The sequence below is a fragment of the Hyperolius riggenbachi genome, chromosome 9, assembly GCF_040937935.1.
Source record: "Hyperolius riggenbachi isolate aHypRig1 chromosome 9, aHypRig1.pri, whole genome shotgun sequence".
NCBI lineage: Eukaryota > Metazoa > Chordata > Amphibia > Anura > Hyperoliidae > Hyperolius > Hyperolius riggenbachi.
In genome coordinates, this window is record NC_090654.1 from 251,377,589 (window position 1) to 251,405,506 (window position 27,918).

Sequence of the window (27,918 nt, forward strand, 5' to 3'; positions counted from 1 at the left end):
AAATATTCAAATCTCTTTTTTTTTTAAATATACAAAAAAAGAAATTATAAAAAGCATCTTCGTGTATCTGGAATTTTACAAATAACTTAAAAGGAAAAAAAATAAGGCAAAAATTTTAAGAGTCATCTCCATCCTCGTCCTCCTGCTTAATGACTGGATTACCTGAAAGGCATGGAGAGAAAGGTTAGAGTGTATTTTCGTGACATTTGGTCTAATTCGGCGAGGCAGTGCAAACAGCAATAAATCACACTAACGATGTAGTTAGGCCTCGCTCACACTATACACGTTACAGTGTGCATTTCAATGTGTATGGTGTGTGACCCGCAATAAAATCAGAAGCGCATAGATTGTATTGTATGACATTTTCACTTAATGCGCTGCATAGATGTTTGATGCCAGATAGCACTGCAGCACGCATATTTAACAAAATGCAACATGCCCATTCACTGTAATGAATGGGATAAGCAGCACAGCACATGGCAAAGCATTAACCCCGATCCAGCGAAGAGACCCCAGGACAGCTCCACAACCATAACAATGCAGTAGCGCCTTACCACTTGGGCTTTGGCGGAAATAGCTGAGTCCAATCAGTCCACTCTACTGTGTAGGCACAGATGGCTCGTGTCTGCGCAGTAGAGTGGACAGAATCGGGCTCGGCAATTTCCACTGAAGCCCGAACGGTAAAAGCCACTAGTGCGCCTCGCCTTGCATTGTTAAGGTTGTGGAGTCAGATGACTGCTGCACTTGCGTGAGGTGCCAACAAACCAGCCTCGTCCTTTCTTGGGTCTCTACTCTGCTCTACTGCAGAGGAAGCTTCTTCAGGATCCAGAGGCTTCCCCCTCCTGATGTAAGTACCCCCCAGAGGCACTTTTTTTCTTATAGGTTTACTTTAAAGGATACCTGACTTGAGGCAAATTTCCCCAAGGTTAGTACAGAGGTATGTTCATGCTGGATCCACATACTGTACACCTCTGTGCATTGTCTGTTCCGCTCTTTGTTCCCCCCGTTGTCCATAATCGCTCCTTAAAAATGTTAGCTAAATTTTTGGCTAAAGTCAGATTTTCAGATAGGAAGAGGCAGCAGGCTTGAAGCAATGTTTCCTTCTATCAGTTTCCCATTCCCTCCTTTCCCCCAACCCATTCACTACCCTTAAAGTGGATCCGAGGTGAACTTTTATTCATTGCATAATTGTGTTCCTTTCCTATTGTTTATAGGGCATTTTTCAAGCCAAATAGTTTTTTGTTTTTGTTTTAATACTCTAATTCCCTATAAACTAAACAAGCCTCGTCCACAGCATTTCAGAGAGCCTTGGCATTTTCATACAGTGGCAAGGGCTCATGGGAGCTCAGTCTGGGCAGGAGGAGGGGGAAGTATTACTAGCCAGAGATTTCAGAGGCAGAGGGAAGGAGGGAGGAGGAGGGAGATCAGATTTTTTTCACAGGCTGAGTGCTGAAGATGCAGATAAGCCTGCCTGTTTGTAATGTTTACAAACAACATGGCTGCCGTCATTGTATCACAGGAAGAAATATTCATATTCTATTGAAGCTGTTTGCAGCAAGATTTGCTGTGTAAACTATCTAAACTTTAGATAAGATATATAAACAAGTTACTTGTTATTAGTTAGTTTTTCATCTCGGATCCAGGGTCTGACTAACACTGCTTCGGCAAATGAGAAGCATCAGGCAGTGCTGAGCTAGTCAGCACTAGCCCAAGTAACTGCTTTTAGTTTCAAGTTTTACATGGGCTTTAAAGGGGTTCTCCGGTACCTAAACAAAAGCTGAAACTGACACTTACCTGGGGCTTTTATCAGCCCCATGCAGCTGTAATGTCCCACGCCGTCCTCCTCCGATGCTCTATTCCCCGCCGCCGGTAATCTGCTAATTATTCGTCTAACTAGACAAATAGAACTGCGGCTGCGCGGCCGTCGCCTGCCTGCGCAGTAAGCTTCTGCTGACATGCACGGCTGCGCAGCCGCAGTTCTATTTGTCTAGTTAGACGAATAATTAGCAGATTACCGGCGGCGGGGAATAGAGCATCGGAGGAGGACGGCGTGGGACATTACAGCTGCATGGTGCGAGTATATACGGTATGTGTCCTTAAAGGGAAGGTTCAAGCAAAATAAAAAAATGAGTTTCACTTACCTGGGGCTTCTACCAGCCCCATGCAGCCACCCTGTGCCCTCGTAGTCACTCACTGCTGCTCCAGTCCCCTACTGGCAGCTTGCCGACCTCGGAGGTAAAAATGTACGCATTGAACCAGTAACGCGTAAAAATGTATGTGTTAATGTTCCTGCACTAGCGGGAATGCGTAAAAATGTATGCAATGCGTCCCGCCGACCTCCGAGGTCGGCAAGCTGTCAGTGGGGGACTGGAGCAGCAGTGAGTGACTACGAGGGCACAGGGTGGCTGCATGGGGCTGGTAGAAGCCCCAGTTAAGTGAAACTCATTTTTTTATTTTGCTTGAACCTTCCCTTTAAGGACACATACCGTATATACTCGCATATAAGCCGACCCGCATATAAGCCGACCCCCCAACTTTTCCATGAAAAACCAGGGAAAAATGATTGACCCCCATATAAGCCGGGGGTAGGAAATGCTGGCCGCGTGATCCCCCCAGTGTGTCCCAGTATAGCTAGTATAGTGCCCAGTAAGGGTAGGTAGTGCCCCAGTATAGCTAGTATAGTGCCCAGTTTAGCCAGTATAGTGCCCAGTATAGGTAGGTAGTGCCCCAGTATAGCTAGTATAGTGCCCAGTATAGCTAGTATAGTGCCCCAGTATAGCTAGTATAGTGCCCCAGTATAGCTAGTATAGTGCTCAGTTTAGCCAGTATAGGTAGGTAGTGCCCCAGTATAGCTAGTATAGTGCCCCAGTATAGCTAGTATAGTGCCCCAGTATAGCTAGTATAGTGCCCAGTTTAGCTAGTATAGTTCCCAGTATAGCTAGTATAGTGCCCCAGTATAGGTAGGTAGTGCCCCAGTATAGCCAGTATAGTGCCCCAGTATAGCTAGTATAGTGCCCAGTTTAGCTAGTGTAATTCCCAGTATAGCTAGTATAGTGCCCCAGTATAGGTAGGTAGTGCCCCAGTATAGGTAGGTAGTGCCCCAGTATAGGTAGGTAGTGCCCCAGTATAGCTAGGTAGTGCCCCAGTATAGCTAGTAAAGTGCCCAGTTTAGCTAGTATAGTGCCCCAGTATAGGTAGGTAGTGCCCCAGTATAGCTAGTAAAGTGCCCAGTTTAGCTAGTATAGTGCCCAGTTTAGCTAGTATAGTGCCCAGTTTAGGTAGGTAGTGCCCCGGTATAGCTAGTATAGTACCCAGTGTAGGTAGGTAGTGGCCAGTATAGTGCCCTGCTCGCCCCCCTCCCACCGCTGCCGCTGCTATTACCTGCAGCGGCTTCCTCTTCCCCGGCGCTTCCTCTTCCCCGCTCTGCGCTCTCATGCCCGTATGAAGAGATCACAGCAGCGCGCTCGGCGCTGCTGCTGTGACGATGCAGGGGGCAGGAAAGAGCGGTTCCCCTGGTAACGGCGATACAGATCGCCGCTACAGGGAGCCGCGCTCTTTCCTGCCCCCTGCATCGTCACAGCAGCAGCGCCGAGCGCGCTGCTGTGATCTCTTCATACGGGCATGAGAGCGCAGAGCGGGGAAGAGGAAGCGCCGGGGAAGAGGAAGCCGCTGCAGGTAATAGCAGCGGTGGCGGCAGGGGGTAGCGGGGGCCGCGGACCACGGACCACCAGGGAAGACTCGCATACAAGCCGACCCCCCAACTTTTGACCCCCTTTTTGGGGGTCAAAAATTTGGCTTGTATGCGAGTATATACGGTAGCTTAAAAAAAAAAAAAATACAATCTGAACCACACATGGTCTGAGTGACCCAGAGTCAACACATTAAGATCTATTGCCCTGCAGAGATCATGAGTGCCTTCCTGTACATCCTCCCTTCTGGGAAGTGTAGACAAGGCAAGACAGGCGATTGGCCCTATACCAGACCTTTACTAGTTTGTTCTCCTCGATTTGCTTGATGAAGCAGGAGAGTATCTGCAAACGTGTGGCAATTTGGAGTTCTTATTAAATGTTATTTTTAATATAAAATAACAGCTTTGTGTCTGCTTGTCTACTGGGGAGGTAAGTCCAATACTACCTCCTCTTTTAAATGGTTTTTAGACTTTTTATCTTACTTTGGCGCCTCTGTTCAAGCTTTGACATTACTGTGCCAGAGAAGGGCTGGCTGGGTAGTGCGCAATGGAGGAATAACTACAATTCATGGGGACCCCAACAAAACTTTGATGCCCCCCCCATGTTCACACCCCTTCCCTTGCCTCCCCTTGGAGCCCGTCTCACAAGGGTCATAAAACAAGTACGACCATCATGATCTTCATACCCATAACAAATGTCACAAAAACACCTGATCTGAAGCATAGTACCCTATATTGGGAGGGGGGGTTAGTAGTTTTAGCTCCCCCACAGCCCTGGACCCCCGTGTGATCACAAGGGATTTCCCCTCTAGTTATGCCCCGGGTAGTGTGAAGTGAATCCAGAATGCAGCTAGAACAGGTACTTTCTGAAAATATATTCGAAAAATAATCAGGCTAAAAATAAATGTCTACAGTGTTGTTTTGGTTACCGTCTTTCCCTTAAAATAAGACATCCTCTAAAATAAGGCCTATCTTATATTGCAAGCATGCTTGAAATATAAGACATCCCACGAAAATAAGACCTAGCTGCGCTTCCCCATCGACCTGCCCCCCCCATCCCTCCCCCCGCTCCGCCACTGCTGCCGATTTACCTCTCCTGCTTCTGCCCCTCTCCTCCAGAAACTTGGATCCCCCTGCGGGCTGTGGCTAATGCTGTGCATAATTCAGAGGCAAAGCTGTGTATGGCAAGCACCGATGGGGGAAATTTTATAGTAAATGGACGTGCTCCAGACTCGCACCTGTGCACTACAGGTGTTTTCCAGTATGCCCTTTCTCAAGCTGTAAAGCATGGCATCCTTTACATGATGCCATGCCATGCTTTACAGGTTGAGAAAGGGCGGATAGCCCGAAACAGCGGAGCTGTTGCTGTTTGCTACATCACAAATTTTTAACTTTTTCATAATAAAAGAGTTATTTTATGAAGGTCGGTGCTGACTCATTCGAACGCATAATTCAGATGCATCAGCAGTGACGGCAGCTAAACTTGAACAGTAACAGAGCCCTTATTTAAAGGGAGAGAAAGGAAAGAAAGCCCATAACAACAGCACCACTCAAGAATAAGCAAAAATTTATTGATACATAATTACAATACTTATTAGGACATTTGTTGAATATTCAAATAAATAAAAACACTAAAAACAGTAAAAACACTAAAAACAGTATTATTTGAATATTCAACAAATGTCCTAATAAGTATTGTAATTATGTATCAATAAATTTTTGCTTATTCTTGAGTGGTGCTGTTGTTATGGGCTTTCTTTCCTTTCTCTCCCTTTAAATATTATCTTTTTGGGCCCTAGCACGCTCATTATTAATATATATTGCTTAGTGTTGCGGACATTATCCTTCTCGAGTAACAGAGCCCTTGTACAGGAAGTGATCTCTGTTTACTTCCTGTAGAGGGCAAGGCTGTTACTGTATAACGTTAGCTGCCTTCACCGCTGATCGGAGCCCAGGCTGAATTATGCATAGCGCTAGCTATCCGAGTTTCTGGAGGAGAGAGGCAGAAGCAGGGGAGGTAAATTGGCCGCAGCATCAGCTGCGTGAGGTTATCTGCTACTACTAGCTAGGGGATCTGGCTATATACTTAGGGGATCTGGCTATATATGTTTGGGGAAGGGGGATCAGGCTATGTACTGGGGGGGGGGGGGGCCCTAGCACATATAAGCCCTAGCACATATTTTTAATGAAAAATTAATATGACAGTGTCTTATTTTCGGGGGAAACACGGTATAAATGGTCTCCTTCTTTAACAGACAGACCAAACACATCAACCAGTAAGGTGTGAAAAAGTGGGAAAGTCTTGACGTAAGGATATATGAATTGTGAAAGGGGGATAGATGACGTAACAGATAAAATAACACAGAGTAATCAGATAATGTGATGGGAGGGATCTGTATCTGTGTCACATTGGGCTGGTAATACAAACCATCCAATTTCTTCAGCTTGGGGAGGCGTTTTGTTGCCTCTTCCACCCAGTTACCCTCCAGCGTGTGTTTCTCCTCCAGAGGGTTTCCCACAAACACGAGATCTTCCAGACAGGGCAGGTCAGCCAGTTTGGAGAACTCCGCTGAAACCAAAGAAAAAAATCCACTAAATTCGCTTTTAAAAGGCACAAAAGATTATATTTTTCATGAAGAAAAAGCAAGGTGTACACAAGTCATCATCATATCATGGATGTTGGAAAATAAAGGTAGAAAAAGGCAGCAATCATGATTACACTATACCAGGCTTCCTCAACCAGGGTTCCGTGAGTACTCTGCAGGGGTTCCTCGGCATCTCCCCCCATCGTGGGGTAAGTATAATAGAGCATACTATAATAGGGGGTACTGCAAAAAAAGCACTAAATTGGGGGTTCCAGTGTTCTCCCCAGAACTTTTTTCCAGCCGGGTGGCATGAAAAAATAGCCGGGTGGGGTGAGATGAGATGAGAGAATGCAGGGCTGGAGCTTCTCTGCTTACAGCATAGGAGGAGGTGAGCAGATAACAGCCGGGTGATCACTAAAACCAGCCGGGTGGAGCACCCAGCTAAAAGAGCCTGGGGAGAACACTGGGCTCAGAATAATAATGAGCACATTAATTAAAAGCACTTGAATAAGGAGACAGTATAATGAGGGGCAGTGCAATAGGAGGTGGTGAAATTAACAACCACTCCTACTTTTAAAGACCACGCCTCCTGCTAAATAAATGCAGGGATTCCTCAAGATCCAAAAAATAAATACAGGGGTTCCTTGAGATCCAAAACTTATTTGCAGGGTTCCTCCAGGATAAAAAGGTTGCGAAAGGCTGCACTATACATTGTGGCTAGGGGGAGATAGGGGGGGGAAGAAATGAATACATTGCAAAGTGAGAAGTTAAAAAGAGATATCAAAAAATGATTGGTATTTGCCATGTAATTTGTTCATGTTGTTTGATCAACAATGAGCCCATCTTTACTGCTGGCAGACATTTAAAAAAAAAAAAAAAAAAAAAAAACAGACAGCACCAACCGCCATTATCTATAACCCCACCCACTAACACTGTGATAGGCTAAAAGGTTGTTGTTACTTGGCAGATCAAAACATCTGTTATTTCTTGCAATGCAACAAGGTTCACAGACAGGAAACTGCCAAGACCTAGGTGCTGACATCCCACTGCGGTTATACAACAATATCAGCCAAGCAGACCCCCTGATGATCTATTTCAGAAAAGGTAAAGATTTCTCATGGGGAAGGGGTATCAGCTACTGATTGGGATGAAGTTGAATCCTTGGTTACAGTTCCTCTTTAGAGGACAACTGAAGTGAGAGGGATCTGGAGGCTGCCATATTTATTTCATTTTAGGCAATACCAGTTGCCTGGGAGCCCTGCTGATCCTCTGCCTCTAATACTTTAAGCCATAGACCTTGAACAAACATGCAGCAGATAAGGTGTTTCTGGCATTGTCAGATCTGACAAGATTAGCTGCATGCTCGTTTCTGGTGTGTTATTCAGACACTGCTGCAGCCAAACAGACCAGCAGGGCTGCCAGGCAACTTGTATTGTTTGAGAGGAAATACATATAGCAGCCTCTGTATTCTTATTACTTCAGTTGTCCATTGAAGTGACCCGGAGATGAATAAAGCTGCCGCTTTTTACTTACTCGGGGACTCCTCCAGCCCCATAAGCACAGATGCGTCCCTCGCCGTCCTCCCAGAATCCTCCGTGCAGCCGCAATCAAACCCTGGTACACAGCTCAGTCGGACTCACTCTGACTGAGTGACGTCAGCCGGGGCCTTCTGCGCCGCTGACGTCACTGAGCCGCTTACCAGGGCTCACCGCGGCTGAACGGGTCATCGTAGGAGGACGGCGGGGGACACAGCCATGCTTATGGGCTGGAGGAAGCCCCGGGTAAGTAAAAAAGGCAGCTTTATTGATCTCTGGGTCACTTTAAGTAACCCCACTGGTACTGTTTTCCTGCATCCCCTTCATGTTACCATGGAAACACAATCTTTATGAGCAGTTTAAACATATCCCCTCCTCACAGGCCACAGAGCACTACGCTACACTATGTAGCCCATCATGGATCCCCCATGTGTACCTTATAGAAGCTGTGCTTAGAATATACTTACCCCAGTCTTTCACTGTATTGTTGGACATATAAAGTACTTTCAGCTTTTTCATGACATGAATTCCTTTTAATTTTTCAATTAAATTGTACGAGATCCACAACTCTTCCAGAGTCTCCCCCACTGCTTCCTGGATGTGAGTAAAAACAATATCAGTTTCCGTCTGTAGGCCAGACAACATCAGTTTTAAGCACAAGCCCTTACTAGGGCAGCAGCTTTCCTAGCTGACAATGTGACTTCTAGCTCATCAGTCATCCTCAGAAACACCAAGTAACATGAAGGGGCAATAAATGCATGTTTTGTAAAGATACACTGTGTAACAATTTGGCAATTGTTATACAAATTATTCCACAACAGTCCCATACACATGCCTGATTGTTGGCTTAGGGAGACTTCATCGGCCACCTCAGGCTTGTGTACGAGGTTTACCTTCCAGGGTAATCCACAAAACCCTGATGTCACAATAACCAGACAAATAACATTTATATTGTGCTTTTCTCCTGGGGGACTTAATAGTCAGTGCTGCAGCCACTAGGATGTGCTCTATAGGCAGTGGCAGTGAACCTTGCCCAAGGTCTCCTTACTGAATAGGTGCTGGATTACTGAGCAGGAAGAGCCGAGATTCAAGCCCAGGTCTCCTGTGTCAGAGGCAGAGCATTCGACCAGTACCTTATCCAACCACTCCAAAGAGGACCTTCACCTTCAACCTATTCCAGCCTACCTTCTTCTCAATCTTTACTTATTACTACCTGCCATTATCTCATCCTTCACCTATTACTACCTGCCATTCTCTCATCCTTCACCTATTACTACCTGCCATTCTCTCATCCTTCACCTACCTATTACTACCTGCCATTCTCTCATCCTTCACCTATTACTACCTGCCACTATCTCATCCATCACCTATTACTACCTGCTACTATCTCATCCTTCACCTATTACTACCTGCTATTCTCTCATCCTTCACCTATCACTACCTGCCACTATCTCATCCTTCACCTATTACTACCTGCCATTCTCTCATCCTTCACCTATTACTACCTGCCACTATCTCATCCATCACCTATTACTACCTGTCACTATCTCATCCATCACCTATTACTACCTGCTACTATCTCATCCTTCACCTATTACTACCTGCCATTCTCTCATCCTTCACCTATTACTACCTGCCACTATCTCATCCATCACCTATTACTACCTGCTACTATCTCATCCTTCACCTATTACTACCTGCCATTCTCTCATCCTTCACCTATTACTACCTGCCACTATCTCATCCTTCACCTATTACTACCTGCCATTCTCTCATCCTTCACCTATTACTACCTGCCATTCTCTCATCCTTCACCTATTACTACCTGCCATTCTCTCATCCTTCACCTATTACTACCTGCTTTTCTCTCATCCTTCACCTATTACTACCTGCCATTCTCTCATCCTTCACCTATTACTACCTGCCATTCTCTCATCCTTCACCTATTACTACCTGCCATTCTCTCATCCTTCACCTATTACTACCTGCCATTCTCTCATCCTTCACCTATTACTACCTGCCATTCTCTCATCCTTCACCTATTACTACCTGCTATTCTCTCATCCTTCACCTATTACTACCTGCCATTCTCTCATCCTTCACCTATTACTACCTGCCATTCTCTCATCCTTCACCTATTACTACCTGCCACTATCTCATCCATCACCTATTACTACCTGCTACTATCTCATCCTTCACCTATTACTACCTGCTATTCTCTCATCCTTCACCTATTACTACCTGCCACTATCTCATCCTTCACCTATTACTACCTGCCATTCTCTCATCCTTCACCTATTACTACCTGCCATTCTCTCATCCTTCACCTACCTATTACTACCTGCCATTCTCTCATCCTTCACCTATTACTACCTGCCACTATCTCATCCATCACCTATTACTACCTGCTACTATCTCATCCTTCACCTATTACTACCTGCTATTCTCTCATCCTTCACCTATTACTACCTGCCACTATCTCATCCTTCACCTATTACTACCTGCCATTCTCTCATCCTTCACCTATTACTACCTGCCATTCTCTCATCCTTTACCTATTACTACCTGCCATTCTCTCATCCTTCACCTATTACTACCTGCCACTATCTCATCCATCACCTATTACTACCTGCTACTATCTCATCCTTCACCTATTACTACCTGCCATTCTCTCATCCTTCACCTATTACTACCTGCCACTATCTCATCCTTCACCTATTACTACCTGCCATTCTCTCATCCTTCACCTATTACTACCTGCCATTCTCTCATCCTTCACCTATTACTACCTGCCATTCTCTCATCCTTCACCTATTACTACCTGCCACTATCTCATCCTTCACCTATTACTACCTGCCATTCTCTCATCCTTCACCTATTACTACCTGCCATTCTCTCATCCTTTACCTATTACTACCTGCCATTCTCTCATCCTTCACCTATTACTACCTGCCACTATCTCATCCATCACCTATTACTACCTGCTACTATCTCATCCTTCACCTATTACTACCTGCTATTCTCTCATCCTTCACCTATTACTACCTGCCACTATCTCATCCTTCACCTATTACTACCTGCCATTCTCTCATCCTTCACCTATTACTACCTGCCATTCTCTCATCCTTCACCTATTACTACCTGCTATTCTCTCATCCTTCACCTATTACTACCTGCCACTATCTCATCCTTCACCTATTACTACCTGCCATTCTCTCATCCTTCACCTATTACTACCTGCCATTCTCTCATCCTTCACCTACCTATTACTACCTGCCATTATCTCATCCTTCACCTATTACTACCTGCCATTCTCTCATGATTCACCTATTACTACCTGCCATTTTCTCATCCTTCACCTATTACTACCTGCCATTCTCTCATGCTTCACCTATTACTACCCGAAATTCTCTCATCCTTCACCTATTACTACCTGCCATTCTCTCATCCTTCACCTATTACTACCTGCCACTATCTCATCCTTCACCTATTACTACCTGCCATTCTCTCCTCCTTCACCTATTACTAACTGCCATTCTCTCATCCTTCACCTATTACTACCTGCAAATCTCTCATCCTTCACTTATTACTACCTGACATTCTCTCATCCTTCACCTATTACTACCTGCCATTCTCTCATCCTTCACCTATTACTACCTGCCATTCTCTCATCCTTCACCTATTACTACCTGCCATTCTCTCATCCTTCACCTATTACTACCTGCTACTATCTCATCCTTCACCTATTACTACCTGCCATTCTCTCATCCTTCACCTATTACTACCTGCCACTATCTCATCCTTCACCTATTACTAACTGCCATTCTCTCATCCTTCACCTATTACTACCTGCCATTCTCTCATCCTTCACCTATTACTACCTGCCATTCTCTCATCCTTCACCTATTACTACCTGCCATTCTCTCATCCTTCACTTATTACTACCTGCCATTCTCTCATCCTTCACCTATTACTACCTGCCATTCTCTCATCCTTCACCTATTACTACCTGCCATTCTCTCATCCTTCACCTACCTATTACTACCTGCCATTCTCTCATCCTTCACCTATTACTACCTGCCATTCTCTCATCCTTCACCTATTACTACCTGCCATTCTCTCATCCTTCACCTATTACTACCTGCCATTCTCTCATCCTTCACCTATTACTACCTGCCATTCTCTTAAACCTCCCCTAGTACTGTCTTTCACAAAGTTCTCCTATGTCTCGCACAAGAGCTTAATAGGAGGCACATAATCACTCCTGTATTTCCATTTTTATATTTAATAGCCTTACTGGTTAAAATGTACAAGACACATAATGCTAAAATGTTTCAACATACAGCACTTGACAAAACCATTTTGTCAAGATGAATACGATAATCTGTAACAGACAAGTAAAAAAAAGGCCCGTCCGCCTATTAAATGACGAGTGCTAGGCCAATGGGTGTGTGCCACGCACCCATGGCAGCGACCTCATCCCTGCATTACACGCATGACCAGGACATGCACCAGGACACCACACACAGGGACATAGGAGGACACAGGGACAGGGAAATTATTAAATAGGATTCTTTCTATAAATTACAAAGAAAACTCTTACCAATCCATTTAGATTTTTTATGTTGTTCCTGCCCAGAGACAATATTCTGAGATTCTCTGAAATAAAAGACATATAAAGGTGAGAAGACCCAAACACTTACTAGGTAAGAAGACATAAACATACTAAAAACTGCCAGTCAATTCTGTTACAGAACAACACTGCTACAATACTGTAGTACTGTTGGAAACTTAAAGCAGATCTTACAGGAGGCTGGACATGGCTAAAGACCTCACAACATGACAACCTGCTACAAGATGTTTCAGCAGCATTCAAAGTATAAAAGTGAAGCACAAGCGCTAGATTTTCATTGACCAAAATGACTGTTTCAGTGGAAATCTAGTGCGAGCACTGGTGTCGTCCACCCCTCTTTGGAGGGTTCGCCTCTAGTTATCTGTGTAGTACTCCACCAATCGGGGAGTACTGCACATGCTTGGCCCATGTATGCGCCCTCTATCGTGCTCCCGTTGCCAGGAAAGTTCTGCGCCTGCGCAGTACCACTGTGCAGGTGCAAAACGCTCCTGGTGGCGGGAGCACGACGGGGGAGCGTGCGTGACCCGACTACGCCTACACTGACTGTCGGAATTACCGGGCTGGCAAGCAGAGGATCCAGGCGGCTTGGGAAGATGGTGATGGCACCGATCAGTCTGAAGAGGGCTGGAGGAAGCCCCAGGTATGTTTAATTTTTTAATTTTCCTCGTCTTAGGTAAAACTTTAACTTTTTTTCTTCACCTCAGATATCTTTTAACTACCCTACGACCGATCCACGCCAACGGGCGTGGCCGCGGCGGCAGCCCAAAGACTGCCTAACGCCAATTGGCGTCAGGTTGCTGGGGCCGGCTACTGCAGGAGATTGCGCGCAGGCTGCGCGCGCATCTCCTGCTTGAGGGGCGGAGCTCCGCCCCACCTTCAGTCTCCGAGCAGCGATTGCCGCTCAGGAGACTGTTAGACTGCAAAACCGCTAACTAATTAACATGCACAGCACTGCGATCAGCAGCAGCGCTGTACTAGCGACAGCCGTGTGACACGGCTGTCCCCCTGGGGCACTAGAGAGAGATCGGCTCTCATAGGCAAAAGCCTATGACAGCCAATCGCCAGGATTGGCCAGCTGGGGGAGGGAGGGGTTTGTTAAAAAAAAAAAAAAAAGGGCAAATATTAAAAAAAACCACACAAATACATTTTTATTTTAAAAAAATAAACACCTGGGGGGCGATCAGACCCCACCAACAGAGAGCTCTGTTGGTGGGGGGAAAGGGGGGGGGGGGGTCATTCGTGTGCTGTGTTGTGCGGCCCTGCAGCTTGGCCTTAAAGCTGCAGTAGCCATTTTAGTGAAAATTAGTCTGGTCTTTAGGGGGGTTTACCGATGTGGTCCTCATGTGGTTAAGCAAACAACAGAAACATGCTGTAGCAGGCATGTCTATGGTTCAAGATGCAAGCAATGTCACATTTATTTGAAGCATGCCTTAAAGGACAACCGAAGTGACATGTGACATGATGAGATAGGCATGTGTATGTACAGTGCCTAGCACACAAAAGACTTTGCTGTGTTCCTTTTTTTCTTTCTCTGCCTGAAAGCGTTAAACATCAGGTATGCAAGTGACAGTTTCTGTTTGGGTCGGGACCTGGTCAGACTGGGTCAGACTATAGCATAACCATCACTGATAAGTAATTGCAGCCATAAAACACTTTCCTGTCAGTAAATGGTTTCTCAAAGCAGAAGAGAGATAAAAAGGGTCAATAATTCATAGATTTAGCTCTGGCATACAACAATGAAGGTGTCATTGAGCACAGACAATGCAACAGTAAAAACTTAAGAACTAGATTTAAATGTAAAATAACTGTGGGATATCTAAAAAAAAAAAAAAAAAAAACATTTTAGGAGAAGCAGGATAGATACAATTGTTTTTCTCATCAGTTTATTTTCACCTCGGATGTCCGTTAAGCAAAGATGTGCTTTAAGCCAGCACAAGTCTCTCTGACACCTGCCAGCAGTCAAACTGTTGTAACAGCAGAATGAAAAATGTATGTAGGAAACACTCAGGACTACTGTACACAGGCATCCTTCCCAGCACCACTCCACCAATCACAGGCTGCTACATCACTGCATGTTGGGTGCCACTGCTGTCTCTGACTACAGGATGACCACACTGAAGTCTATAGGAAGACGCTTTGTGACTAGCATCAGCAATATACAGAAACAGACAAGTGGGTGGTGGTGGGCTGGAGAAGAGCAACAATGGTAAATATTACACTTACTTAAACCGTTCAGGTTGGCTATCTTTTCAATGCAGTTTGTAGAGAGAGACAGCTTCCTAGAGAAAGGAAAGAAACATGCATATAATTATGTGCCAAATTTTAAACCAGTGATATGATGCTTACTCAAAGTCATGCAAAGAGTGACGATACTGCGTAGAATATGATCACCAATAGCAGCCAATCAGCTGTGATAATGGAAGATGATTTTCTGATGCAACTAGCTGCCATCCATGTTTGCCTTTATTTATGGTAATACAGTATACAGTAATTTCGTTATAGTTAACTCGGATATAGTAAACATTGGGGTATATTAACCTGAGAGTCCAGGTCCCGGACAAGCACCATTACAAGAATATGGAAGTAACACCTGGTATAGCAAACCCAGATATAATAGAACTTCTGTTATAGTAAACCTGTTTTTTGGCCCCTGCGGTATTCTGTATCTGGCTATAGTGGAAAGTGGGCAGGCGCAAGGGTCATACATCAGTTGGAGACCCAAGAGCTGAGATCAGTGGGCAGGCAGGCTGCTACTTGTAGCCTGCTCACTATCTGCACTCAACTCTGGGCCAAATTGGCCCTAGACCAGGGATGGGCAAACTTTTTAAATCAGGGGTCAAAATGGGTTCTTAAACCCACCCTCCCGATTTGTGCCTGGGTGGGAATAGGTAGCAGATGCGACCTGAGTGTTAGGTAGGCGGTCCCCCCCCCCCCATATAGGTAGCCCACCTCCCCAGTATTGATAGCCAGATGTTCCCCCAGTATTAGGTAGCCTCCCCTGCCTACTATAGATAGCCAGATGCCCCACCAGTATTAGGTAACCAGCCCACCCCCAGTATTGATAGCCAGATGTTCCCCCAGTATTAGGTAGCCTGCCCTGCCTACTATAGATAGCCAGATGTTCCTCCAGTATTAGGTAACCAGCCCACCCCCAGTATTGATAGCCAGATGTTCCCCCAGTATTAGGTATGGAGAGGCTGCGCTGGCACCGGCTCCGGGGGCTATGTATTCGGCGGCGATCTTGGGGGGGGGGGGGGAATCAGAGCAGGCCGGTGGTGAGGGTGATGTAGCTAGCTAAGTGCTAGCTGCACCCCCCACAGAAAATTTTATTAAAAAAGACCCTCCAGGCAGACGCGTATCTGGAGCCGTGCAACTAGGGCACCTGCTATAGGCGACTCTTGTCACTAATCCCCAGGGGGGCGCATCGAGGAGTGAATAAGCAGCAAGTTTGTGCCAGGTCTGAGTCACTCACACTCCCTAAACTGTCTGCCTTCAGCCGTGCGAGTACTTTGTGTCCTGAGGGAGAAACTCCCAACCCAGCCGGCTATTAATCTCCCCATACACACACTCCTTCCGCCCAGCACTGCTGCACCGTTCGCTAGTTGGCTGCAGGCTGGGCATCCCCTCACGTGATTGGCCGAGCGGTGCTGCTAGTGTTGATGGGATCAGAGAAGAGAACTGCCTGCCGACGGACCGAGTGAGGCTCACACAGAGCGCGCAGTGTGCACACACTCGCTGTATTCCCTGTGAACAGAGGCTGGAAGAGCTGAGACAAGCTCTTTGATAAATTAAAGGTATTTATCAGATCAATAACTAGCTGCAGGGGGCTTCTCACTGGTGGTCTGACCTGATGAAATCCTGCTACTTTACTCACCATGCTTTCTCTCACACACACAGTGCTTTGTCACATACACACCTACTGGGTCTACCAAGGTCTGCGCCCGTTGGCTTCCAGCACACAGCCCCCCCACCCCTTCCCCTACCCTTTGTAGTTTACTATCTCCAAATAGAGACACATTGGTGACCTTTTGAGCAAGTGGCCGTGGGTACATGCCAGAGGCCAGTAGGCACGGACCTTGTGAGACTCAGCAGGTAGTAAAAACTTTTTTTTAAGAAAAAAAAAATCACCCACACCCTGCAAAATCATCTATTAAAAGCGATTTAAAAGCAATTGCATTGCACCTATCCTTCACATTGGAGCAAAATTGCTCCTAAAATGCTGCAGGACCTGCAGTTTGTACGAAACCTGCTCTGCCTATGATGCTAGGTAGGATGCGGTTATTTAGGGGGTTCTTGGGGGGGGGGGGGGCGCAATTGCAGTGTCTGCCATGGGCGCTATTTTACCTAGATACGCCACTGCCTCCAGGGGCTGAGCAATCCGCCGCAGCGGTAATGGACGAGCTGAGTGGTTAAACATAACTAGGCAGAGTTACCTGGCTTCTGGGCTGGCTTTCTGCTGGGTGAGCTGGCATGCTACCAGTACCCCCATAGCATTCCCTGACCTTCTAGTGGACCCCCTTCCATGCTCCCACGGGCCTCCCACTGAGGCACAACTCCCAGTATGCTTCCATAGAAGAACCACAGCTCCCTGCATGCCCCCACAAAGTCACCACAGCATCTAGCATGGCACCACAGCACCCAATATGCCCACATAGAGGCACCATAGCACCCAGAATACCGCCCATTGCGGTGTTCTGTGGTGCCATGCTGGGTGATATGGTGCATCTATGAGACACACTGGGTGCTGTAATGCCATGCTCGGTGCTGTGGTGCCATGCTAGATGCTGTGTAGTGCTATGATGGGAGCTGTGGTGGCTCTGTGAGGCATGCTGGGTACTGTGTGCTTCCATGCTAAGTGCTGTGGTGGCTCTACTCTGCCCGGGGGACATCGAGGACACCAAAGAATAGATGCGGGGCACCTGCCACTGATCTTTGGGGCTTGCAACGCTCCTGGTAATAAAACCACATACTCAAAAAAGTGCTGCAGAAGATGTCAGTACTATATAAATACTAGACAAATAAAGTAAATAAATCTTGATAGAGATGAATGGCTGTTGTTCTTACTCGCAATTGACCAATGTGGACAGAGATGCATCCATCTTTTCAATGGGAGGGTTCTGGGCATACAGCTTAACCTCTTTTGCTTCAGATGCCTTTTGTCCAGTCTTTTCCTCCTAGACAGGAAACAAATCAAATATTTGACCATATAATGGAAATAAGGGCCTTCAACCATTCTGCAAGCATTGTAAAACTACAACAGGTCTAGTCATAAGTGGTTCAGCACTGCCCTGCCCGTTTTACCTCAGAGAGATGTTATTTTCTACAATACAGCGGATCCACTGATAACAACCCCCCCCCCCCCCCCCCCTCCTTTCCATGTCAGCTCAGAGCTGTAACCACACCTCCTCACACACTTCCACCCTATCAGACATTTCCTCACAGAAACACCAGGTGGCATGCATGTCCCCCCCACTTTCTTTTTTTACTATTATATAAATTAAAATAACTTTCTATTGAACACATTAAAAACTGGCACTGAACGAAACCCTTAAAGGGAACCTGAACTGAGTAAAATTATTTAAAATAAACACATGATGTACCTGCAAATGAATATTACATACTTACCTCACCATCAGTTCTTCTCAGAAGCTCACCATTTTTTTCTTACAGTGATCCCTTCCAGTTCTGACAACATTTTGTCAGAACTGAAATATACCAGTTGCTGTCAGTTATATATCAGCTGCTGTCAGTTGCAACTGAATGTGCAAGGTAATGTCCATGTTTCCCTATGGCTCAATTGGCGATATAACAGTTTAACAGTGTGCTGACCAGGAAGCTGTTATGGGGTAATGGCCATTTTCAAAATGGAGGACAGAGAATGCCATCGATCACAGTGGACAAACAGAATGCAGATAGGCGAAAGAGATTGATGAGCAGACTACATGGGAGATAAGTATGACCTGTGTATGTTTATTTTGACTTTTTATTTTCAGTTCAGGTTCTCTTTAACTTAAAAAACACAAATTTATTATATTGGTTTCTTAAATCATGAAAATACGGATTATGAAAAAATGTTTTAAAAACATGCTTTGTTTAACTTTTGTAATAAACAACACTAACAGTACAGAAAAAGTCTTCTGGCCAGGTGAGCAATAATTGATCAGTAGGGATGTGATGTCTGAGTTATTGCAGGATTATGTAAATTCTGAATGCAAATTTAATCAGCTTGAAATTAGAATTTCACGTTAGCAAGATTTAATTTAACCTCAAGCGGCTGGGTGCATTCTGTGCTTGTGCAGTACTACTGCGCAGGCGCAGAATGCTCCCGGCGACAGAAGCACACGGCCAGTTTACCATGCTATACTGCGGGGAACAGGAGCCACCCGGAGAGATGGCAAGGGCCTGAGCGGCCTTCAAGGGGGCTTAAGGAAGCCCCAGACAAGTATTGAACCTGAGATGTCTTTCATCTCAGGTTCCCTTTAATATTTGTGAGGACTGAGTTTAAAGAGGAACTCCAGTGAAAATAATGTACCGTATATTCAATGGATAGAGTCAAAGAGGCTGGCACTGTGGGTAAAAGCCTTAGGGGGGGGGGGGGGGGGGGTTTCAACACGGTATTGGGGTGCAAGGTATAGTCTCTTGCGTGCACAGATCAATAAACAAGGTAGAATATGTAATAAACAAAAGAAGAATGCGATCCTGCACTTCTCCAAGGCTCTTCTTTATTGTAACTCAGTCAGTTTCAATCTTCATCCATAAAACATACACGTTTTTCATAGAAAGGTAAATGTAACTGACATACCCTGTTGAGGTCCTGGCTGTGGGGCAATGTGGGGGTGGCAGCGGTCCGCCTGACGACCGTTTCGCTCCAATGAGCTTCCTCTGAGGCTCCGTGCGCCTCGGAGCCTCAGAGGAAGCTCATTGGAGCGAAACGGTCGTCAGGCGGACCGCTGCCACCCCCACATTGCCCCACAGCCAGGACCTCAACAGGGTATGTCAGTTACATTTACCTTTCTATGAAAAACGTGTATGTTTTATGGAAGTAGATTGAAACTGACTGAGTTACAAAAAAGAAGAGCCTTGGAGCAGTGCAGGATCGCTTTCTTCTTTTGTTTATTACATAATGTACCGTATATACTCGCATACAAGCCGAATTTTTGACCCCCAAAAAGGGGGCCAAAAGTTGGGGGGTCGGCTTGTATGCGAGTCATGTTGGTCCGCAGGTCCCCCTCCTCCGCTGGTCCCCCGCTCCCCCCACGGCCGCCGCCGCTGCTATTACCTGTCCGCATCTTCAATTCCCCTCTCCGTGCTTGTAAACATTCACAGCAGCGTGCCCGGCGCTGCTACTGTGACGAGGCAGGAGGCAGGAAAGAGCACGGCTTCCTGTTACTATGTGAACCGCTCTTTCCTGGCTCACCGCTTGTCACAGTAGCAGCGCCGGGCACGCTGCTATGAATGTTTACAAGCACGGAGAGGGGAATAGAAGATGCGGCCAGGTAATAGCAGCGGCGGTGGGGGCAGGGGGGCAACTATACTACCTACACTGGGCACTTTACTAGCTAAACTGGGGCACTATACGATCTATACTGAGCACTATACTAGCTAAACTGGGGCACTATACGATCTATACTGAGCACTATACTAGCTATACTGAGCACTATACTAGCTATACTGAGCACTATACTAGCTAAACTAGGGCACTATACGATCTATACTGGGGCACTATACGATCTATACTGAGCACTATACTAGCTATACTGAGCACTATACTAGCTAAACTGGGGCATTATACTAGCTATACTGAGCACTATACTAGCTATACTGAGCACTATACTAGCTATACTGAGCACTGTACTAGCTAAACTGGGGCATTATACTAGCTATACTGAGCACTATACTAGCTATACTGAGCACTATACTAGCTATACTGAGCACTATACTAGCTAAACTGGGGCACTTTACTAGCTATACTGAGCACTATACTAGCTATACTGAGCACTATACTAGCTATACTGAGCACTATACTAGCTATACTGAGCACTATACTAGCTAAACTGGGGCACTATACTAGCTATACTGGGGCACTATACTAGCTAAACTGGGGCACTATACTAGCTATACTGAGCACTATACTAGCTATACTAAACACTATACTAGCTATACTGGGTACTATACTAGCTATACTGGGCACTACCTACCCATACTGGGCACTATACTAGCTATACTGGGCACTATACTAGCTATACTGGGGCACTACCTACCCATACTGGGCATTATACTAGCTATACTGGGACACACTAGGGGCAGGGGCGTAGCAATAGGGGGTGCAGAGGTAGCGACCGCATCGGGGCCCCGAAGGGCCCTCCCACAGCTACAGTATTAGCTCCCTATTGGTACTGTGCTCATAATAATCACTTCTATAGATACTTTTAATATTGGTAATCATTAACAAACTGTTCCCCATCCCCTTCTTGCACCTCTGACACTGTAGTTGCCATTGGCAGGTTTTGGTGCACCGTATCAATTGTTATGTATAGAGTGCTTGGGGGGCCCATGTAAAACTTGCATCGGGGCCCACAGCTCCTTAGCTACGCCACTGACTAGGGGAATAAGGCGGCCAGCATTTCCTACCCCCGGCTTATATGGGGGTCAATCATTTTTCCCTGGTTTTTCAGGTAAAAGTTGGGGGGTCGGCTTATATGAGGGTCGGCTTATATGCGAGTATATACGGTAATAAAAAAGTGCTTCATTTTTACAATAATTATGTATAAATGATTTAGTCAGTGTTTGCCCATTGTAAAATCTTTTAAATCCCTGATTTACATTCTGACATTTATTACATGGTGACATTTTTACTGCTGGCAGGTAAAGTAGCTGCTGCATGCTTTTTTGGCAGTTGGAAACAGCTGTAAACAGCTAATTCCCACAATGCAGTAAAGTTCACAGACAGGAAACTGCCAGGAGTACCACGGTACTCAGAGCTTCTTGTGGGAGGGGTTTCACTACAATATCAGCCATACAGCGCCCCCTGATGGTCTGTTTGTGAAAAGGAATAGGTTTCTCATGTAAAAGGGGGTATCAGCTACTGATTGGGATAAAGTTCAATTCTTGGTCGGAGTTTCTCTTTAAAGAGAATCTGTATTGTTAAAATCGCACAAAAGTAAACATACCAGTGCGTTAGGGGACATCTCCTATTACCCTCTGACACAATTTCGCCGCTCCTCGGCGCATTAAAGTGGTTAAAAACAGTTTTTAAAAGTTTGTTTATAAACAAACAAAATGGCCACCAAAACAGAAAGTAGGTTGATGTACAGTATGTCCACACATAGAAAATACATCCATACACAAGCAGGCTGTATACACCTTTCCTTTTGAATCTCAAGAGATCATTTGTGTGTTTCTTTCCCCCTGCAGTTCTCATGCACTGAAGTTTCAGGCTGCTCTTTTCTTCCTGCAAACAGCTTTGCCCTTGTCTGTAATTCCTCAGTATGTGAAAGCCCAGCCAGCTCAGAGGACGTTTTATCCAGCTTGTAAAAGATAAGAGAGAAGAGAGAAGCTGCCCTAATCTAAATAATACACAGGCAGTGTGCATACAGGGGCTTGGAGGGGGGAGATGCATCACAGAACCACAACACTGAAGAACTTGGCAGCCTTCCAGACACGGGCTGACAAGTCTGACAAGAGAAAGATACATTGATTTATTACAGAGACTGTGATAGTAGAAAGTGCTGCAGTAAGCCAGAACACATTAGAATAGCTTTTGGAACTCGTAGGATGATAAAAAACAGGATGCAATTTTTGTTACGGAGTCTCTTTAACGTCTCTGCAGTAGAACAATGTTCACTGCATATGAACACTGCCAGACAAACCAGCAGGTGGAGCCGCAAAAGTATTTGCAATATTTCAAATTTTCCAACTTAAAAACATTAAAAAAATATTTTTACGTTCTAAGACCAGGGCAGTGGAGTCAGAGTTGGAGTCGAGGAGTCGGAAGTTTCAATAAAGTGAGGAGTCGGATGATTTTTGTACCGACTCCACAGCCCTGTCTAAAGGTGCATACACACGTCAGACTATAGTCTTTGGAAAATGAAAGATCACAGACCAATCTTACCACCCTTCATGTAGTATGAGAGCCATACCTACACAGTCTATTCTATGGAGCTGAACTCCCCATCAGAAAAAAAAATCTTTGAAAGATGCTGCACACACTCAAAAGATCTGTAGCTGCAAAAGATCTGTTCCTGCCAAAAATCCATTCCTGCAAATTGCAATGATACTCTATGAGATCTGCAGATCATCATACACACATGATTTAACTGACATTCATCTGCAGATCAGATCCACCAGGATGGATTTTCAGATATGCGGATGATTGCTTGATCTGCAGATGAATGTCAGTTAAATCATGTGTGTATGATGATCTGCAGATCTCATAGAGTATCATTGCAATTTGCAGGAATGGATTTTTGGCAGGAACAGATCTTTTGCAGATACTGATCTTTTGTGTCTGTACAGCATCTGTGTGTGCAGCATCTTGCAAAGATTTTTTTCTGATGTGGAGTTCAGCTCCATAGAAAAGACTGTGTAGAGTATGGCTCTCATACTACATGAAGGGTGGTAAGATTGGTCTGTGATCTTTCATTTTCCAAAGACTATAGTCTGATGTGTGTATGCACCTCAAGACTAATAAATAATTCAAAATACAACAATTTTCTCATTCTTGTTAGAATAAGGGCCCATTTCCACTAGAGCAAATCTGCATGCATTTCCTGCATGCAGATTCGCATAGACAATACAAGTGGATGGGACTGTATCCACTTGTCAGGATTTCTGAGCGTTTTTCTGTGCAGAAAAAGCTGCACGGCAGAGCCATCAGAATTCGCAAACCGCTATGCGATTCGCATACAATGTATTTAATAGGAAATTTGCATACGATTTCGCATAGCAACAATGGAAAAGCACACAGGCACTGCCATGGTTAAATTCGCATACAAAGTCATCCGTGCAAAATCGTGTGCAAATTCGCATGAAAATGTGCATACAACCGCATGCAATTTTTTTACACGACAATTCCCACCGCACAAGTGGAAATGGGCCCTAAAACCACTGAGAAATCTGAAGGAAAACATAATCCCCCTTATGTTGACCATGGAGGTGGGCTACTCAAGTGATGGAGTGAAATCTATAATCAGGAAGAAGAACTTACCCATTTGGCTAATGCATCTTTAATAGTTGTTGCTTTTGCCTAAAAAATACAAAATCAGGTTTATGCACTTCACTTTTTATTTCAAAGGCAATCAGCTGTATGATACGTGAATTGGCACGAGTCTACTTGACGGGGCCCAGCAGGAAACATCATAGGGAACCGTTCTCCAATCACAGCACCCTCCATAGCATGAAGCATTGTGATTGGCTGAGTAGTTGGGGTGTAGTTTACTACAACCTATTGGAAACCTATCTGTTTGAGAGTGTGCTGTCCGCCCAATCACATTAGTGGATTTTCCCTATGAGGTTTCCTGCTGGGTCCCCTAAACTAGACCAGCTCCCATGAATTCAGTTGTTGGATTTTACTTGATGGAGACATAACTAGCACTGATGAAGCAGAACAATTTAGCGACGGCAAATTTGGGCGCACCATAGACCGTAATGTGAATTACAGATATAGCAACGCTCAGAAGCTAATTTGGGCGCCGGCGAAAGACGGAGCCCAAATTGCTTAAAAACAGTGTAATTTGTCCCCCAGCAATAGCTGGCAGCCGAATTACGTCTTTCTCCACTATCCATGGCGGCCTGGAGGGGGAATAATAATTAACACCGCTGGGACTTGTTTATGATCACAGTAAGCCGTTTATCGGCTTTATCCTGTGCCCAAATTTGTCAGCGCTGTTTTACATGTATCCAGGACAGAGGAATTTCTTACAGCGACTTCTGGTTTAAATATCCTGGGTGGTAAGAGGTGGTTTATCCGCACTGGAAGAGCAAAACGTTGGCCGAACACATGCTGGATTTTTGGCAGAGATGGTCATTATCGGCAGCTGCGACCGACTTTCATATGGCATTTGTGCGGAGCTTTAGCCTTGTCCACACACTAGAACAGGGGTGTCACAACTCAAATACAAAGTGGGCCACAATTGAGCTCTGGGACCAAGTCACGGGCCAACCTTAACTTCTAGTGGTCACCTCTCTCACTTATACAGTTCCCTGGTGTAAAATAGCCCTCTTCTTCTCCTATATGGTTTCCTGGTATTTAGTGGTACTTCCTCCCTCATTCAATACACTTCCCTGGTGCTTAGTGGTTCTCCCTCCCTCCCCTTTACAGTTTCCTAGTGGCCCCCTCTTTTCCCTATACAGTTCCCTGGTGTCTAGTGGCCCCCTTCTTCCCTGTTCAGTGTTCCCTGGTGTCTAGTGGCCCCCTCCTTCCCCTGTTCAGTTAACTGGTGTTTAGTGGTCCTCTCTCCCTCCCCTATAAAGTTTCCTAGTGTCTAGTGGCCTGGGTCGGAGTTTGACATGTATGCACTAGATGGTTCTCTGTCGAGTTAGTTGGGCCCACCTCGGTCAAGAATCTAGTGTTTATAGCAGTGCCTAACCCCCCCCCCCCCCCCCCCTTTGGCATGTTGGTGAGCAATCTGTCTGGCATATCATCTCAGCACAGGCCAAGGGTATTTTTCTCTTACTCAGAGCTCACAGTACGTGCCAGTTTATCATGCACCACACTGTCGCCCCTCCTTGGCAACAGAACGTGTTGCTAGCCTGCAGGATAGCAACACATCTGTACAGCCTCAGCCCCAACTAATGCCTGACGGATTGAGTTCCAATCCCTGCCAGGAAACAGCCCTTCAATGTGTGTATGAGGCTTTTGGGGGGACCAACTAAAGAGCGCTATTGTAATTGCTAGCGACTTGTGGTGTCGCTTTGTAAACAATTTTAGAAGCAATTTTTTCCGCTCCTATACATTAGGGTGCAGACGTTCCCAAAATACTGCATGTCCAGCGATTACGATTTATCGGATCACAATCGCTTCAGTGGAAACTGCTCCATCCACTTACATTGGCAAAGCGTTTTGGGAAAACGCTAGCGATTGAAAGCGATCCCAAAACACTGTCAAAAATGCTCTAGTGGGTCCCAGCCCTTATCCCGGGAATACACGGGTCGATCCGGCGGCCGATTAGCCGCCGGATCGACCCCAGACGCGTCCCCGCTCGTCCGCGTGGATCGATTGCCGCTCGTCCCCGCAGGCGCTTCCTTTATCAGTGCTCGATTCCCTGCCATTGTCCGCCTGCGGGGATCGGGCGGGAGTCGAGCGGCTTGATCGGGCCAGCTGAATATTATCAGCTGGCCGGATCAGCTGGTCGATACACGGTACAGAAACGTACCGTGTATCCCCAGCATTAGACTGATTATTTGTACTCCATCAATCATCCTTGTATGTCACACCACCAACAATAGATTGAATTCATGTGAGGGTGCTGTCTATTGTGTGCCAGCGGTGTTTTGTCATACATTGTCAGCAGAAGTGAACGTCCACCAAATTAACCACATGCATCAAAATGTTGAAACTCAATTGATACCTCTGGTTAATGACAACCAAGGCATTAAGCTGCTTGGCCATTGGTTGACCTAAAGCTTCATACACAGGTCTAAATGGACGATAATCGTTGGTTTCCTTATTTGAACGATTCTCGTCTGACCTATTATTTCTTATTCGTTTCATGTGACTGCAGTCCTTTACGACTGCGGTCGCACAAAATGGTCAGGTGAGAATCGTGTGGCTAATTGCACTCTTTCGGGTATTCAATTTAGCACTTCCGCTATTGATCCAATCCGTAGACCACTGTTGAATTCACACTCTTTTGTCGCAAAACCAACCGTCGGGGATCGTCTGTTTAACAACGACAGTGATCGAGCGTGTATACAGAGCTTAAAGGATACATCCGAGCTCCCTCAAAAAATCAGATCTACTTACCCAGGGCTACCTCCAGCCCCTGGCAGCTGATACGTCCCTCGCCGCAGCTCCGGTGTCCCAGGATCCCCTATGTTGCAGATGCTGACCTCGACAGGTCAGCATCTACTGCGCCTGCGCGAGTGCCACTCGCGATCACGTTCTGTGGAGTGTTCTGTACCTGCGCAGAACACTGTAGACCACGTGGGCACGATCACAAGCGGCGCTCACGCAGTAGATGCTGACCTGGTGAGGTCGGCATCTGCAACGGAGGTGATCGCGGGACAACGGAGCTGCAGCGAGGGGTTGGAAGAAGCCCCTGGGTAAGTAGATCTCATTTTTGGGGGGAGCTTGGATGCTTTGGGGGGACCTTTAATGCTGGAAATATACGAGTCAAGCCGGCGGCTCGACTCCCGCCGCGTCCCCGCAGCCGCCCGAGTCGATTCCCGCTCGACCCTGCGGGCTCTTCCTTATCAGCGGTTCGTTTTCTTCCATTGTCCGACCACGGGGATCGAGCGCGGAATCGATCCGCCGCGTGATAGGACACGTCGGAAATTATCAATCGATCCATCAGCGGCTCGATTGATAAGGAAGAATCGTAACGTCTTTTCCCAGCATTACACACATGCAATCGATCAAGCCTTAGCTTATTGTGCAACATAAGCAGCCAATCAAAAACCCTGCGACTATAAGCACAGCACAATAAGGCTGGTATTATATTACAAGAACGTCACTAATTTGCATGTCATTTGGTTTTAATACTAATAGAAGTTTGCTGGTGAAGATGGACTCTGGGCTGTTAATCAGGCTTTATAAGGAAACACAGCCTGTTTCCAGTCCCTCCCAGCCTCGATCAGGGTGCGGCCCCAGCTGGGGGATATGGGATGTGCCCCCCGATCTGATCACATCACCAGTCTGCCGACACCGCGAGAGAATCTGGGGAGCAGCACTCACCATCTTTCCGTTGCTACAGTCGCTCTTCTGGTTGCTAGGAGACCGCTGACTTCAATGCGCAGGTGCGGTGCGCTGGGCTGTGAGACCTGCCGAGCGGAAGTAATCATAATGCACACAGCAGACGACCGGAAGCTGAAGAGGGGAGTAACGCCTTTTGGTTGCCAACCACGTGACCATTCGTGGTTCTAGTAGTAGTCAGCTCAGCAAGCAGTGGAATCCTGAACAACGGCGCATTTACCGTGAAAAACAAACAAAAAGCCGTAATACTTTTTAAGCAATGGAGCATATCATTATTGGGAGTGAGACTACTGCTGCATACACACTTGAGATAAAAGTCTTTGGAAAAGGCAAGATAACAGACCAATTTTACCCTACTCCATGTAGTATGAGAGCCATACCTACACAGTCTATTCTACAGAGCTGCACTCCCCATCAGATAAAATCTTTGCAAGATGCTGCACACATTCAAAAGATCATTATCTGCAAAAGATCTCCTCCTGCAATAGATCCATTCCTGCAAAATGCATTCATAGTCTATGAGATCTGCAGATCCTCATACACACCTTGTTTAACAGACTTCATCT

The 27,918-nt window shown here is 45.9% G+C and overlaps 1 protein-coding gene across 1 annotated transcript; it reads right to left on the bottom strand.

Moving 5' to 3' along the window:
- DNAL1 (dynein axonemal light chain 1) lies at nucleotides 1–27,430 on the bottom strand. Its single transcript, XM_068254286.1, has 8 exons — nucleotides 27,335–27,430; nucleotides 23,648–23,686; nucleotides 17,506–17,615; nucleotides 14,665–14,720; nucleotides 12,412–12,467; nucleotides 8,276–8,402; nucleotides 6,117–6,257; nucleotides 1–162 (listed from the first exon to the last, which is right to left on the bottom strand). The coding sequence occupies exons 1-8, from the start codon at nucleotides 27,335–27,337 to the stop codon at nucleotides 116–118; spliced, it is 579 nt and encodes a 192-aa protein (XP_068110387.1). The 5' UTR covers nucleotides 27,338–27,430; the 3' UTR covers nucleotides 1–115.
- Between the last annotated feature and the right edge of the window lie 488 nt (nucleotides 27,431–27,918).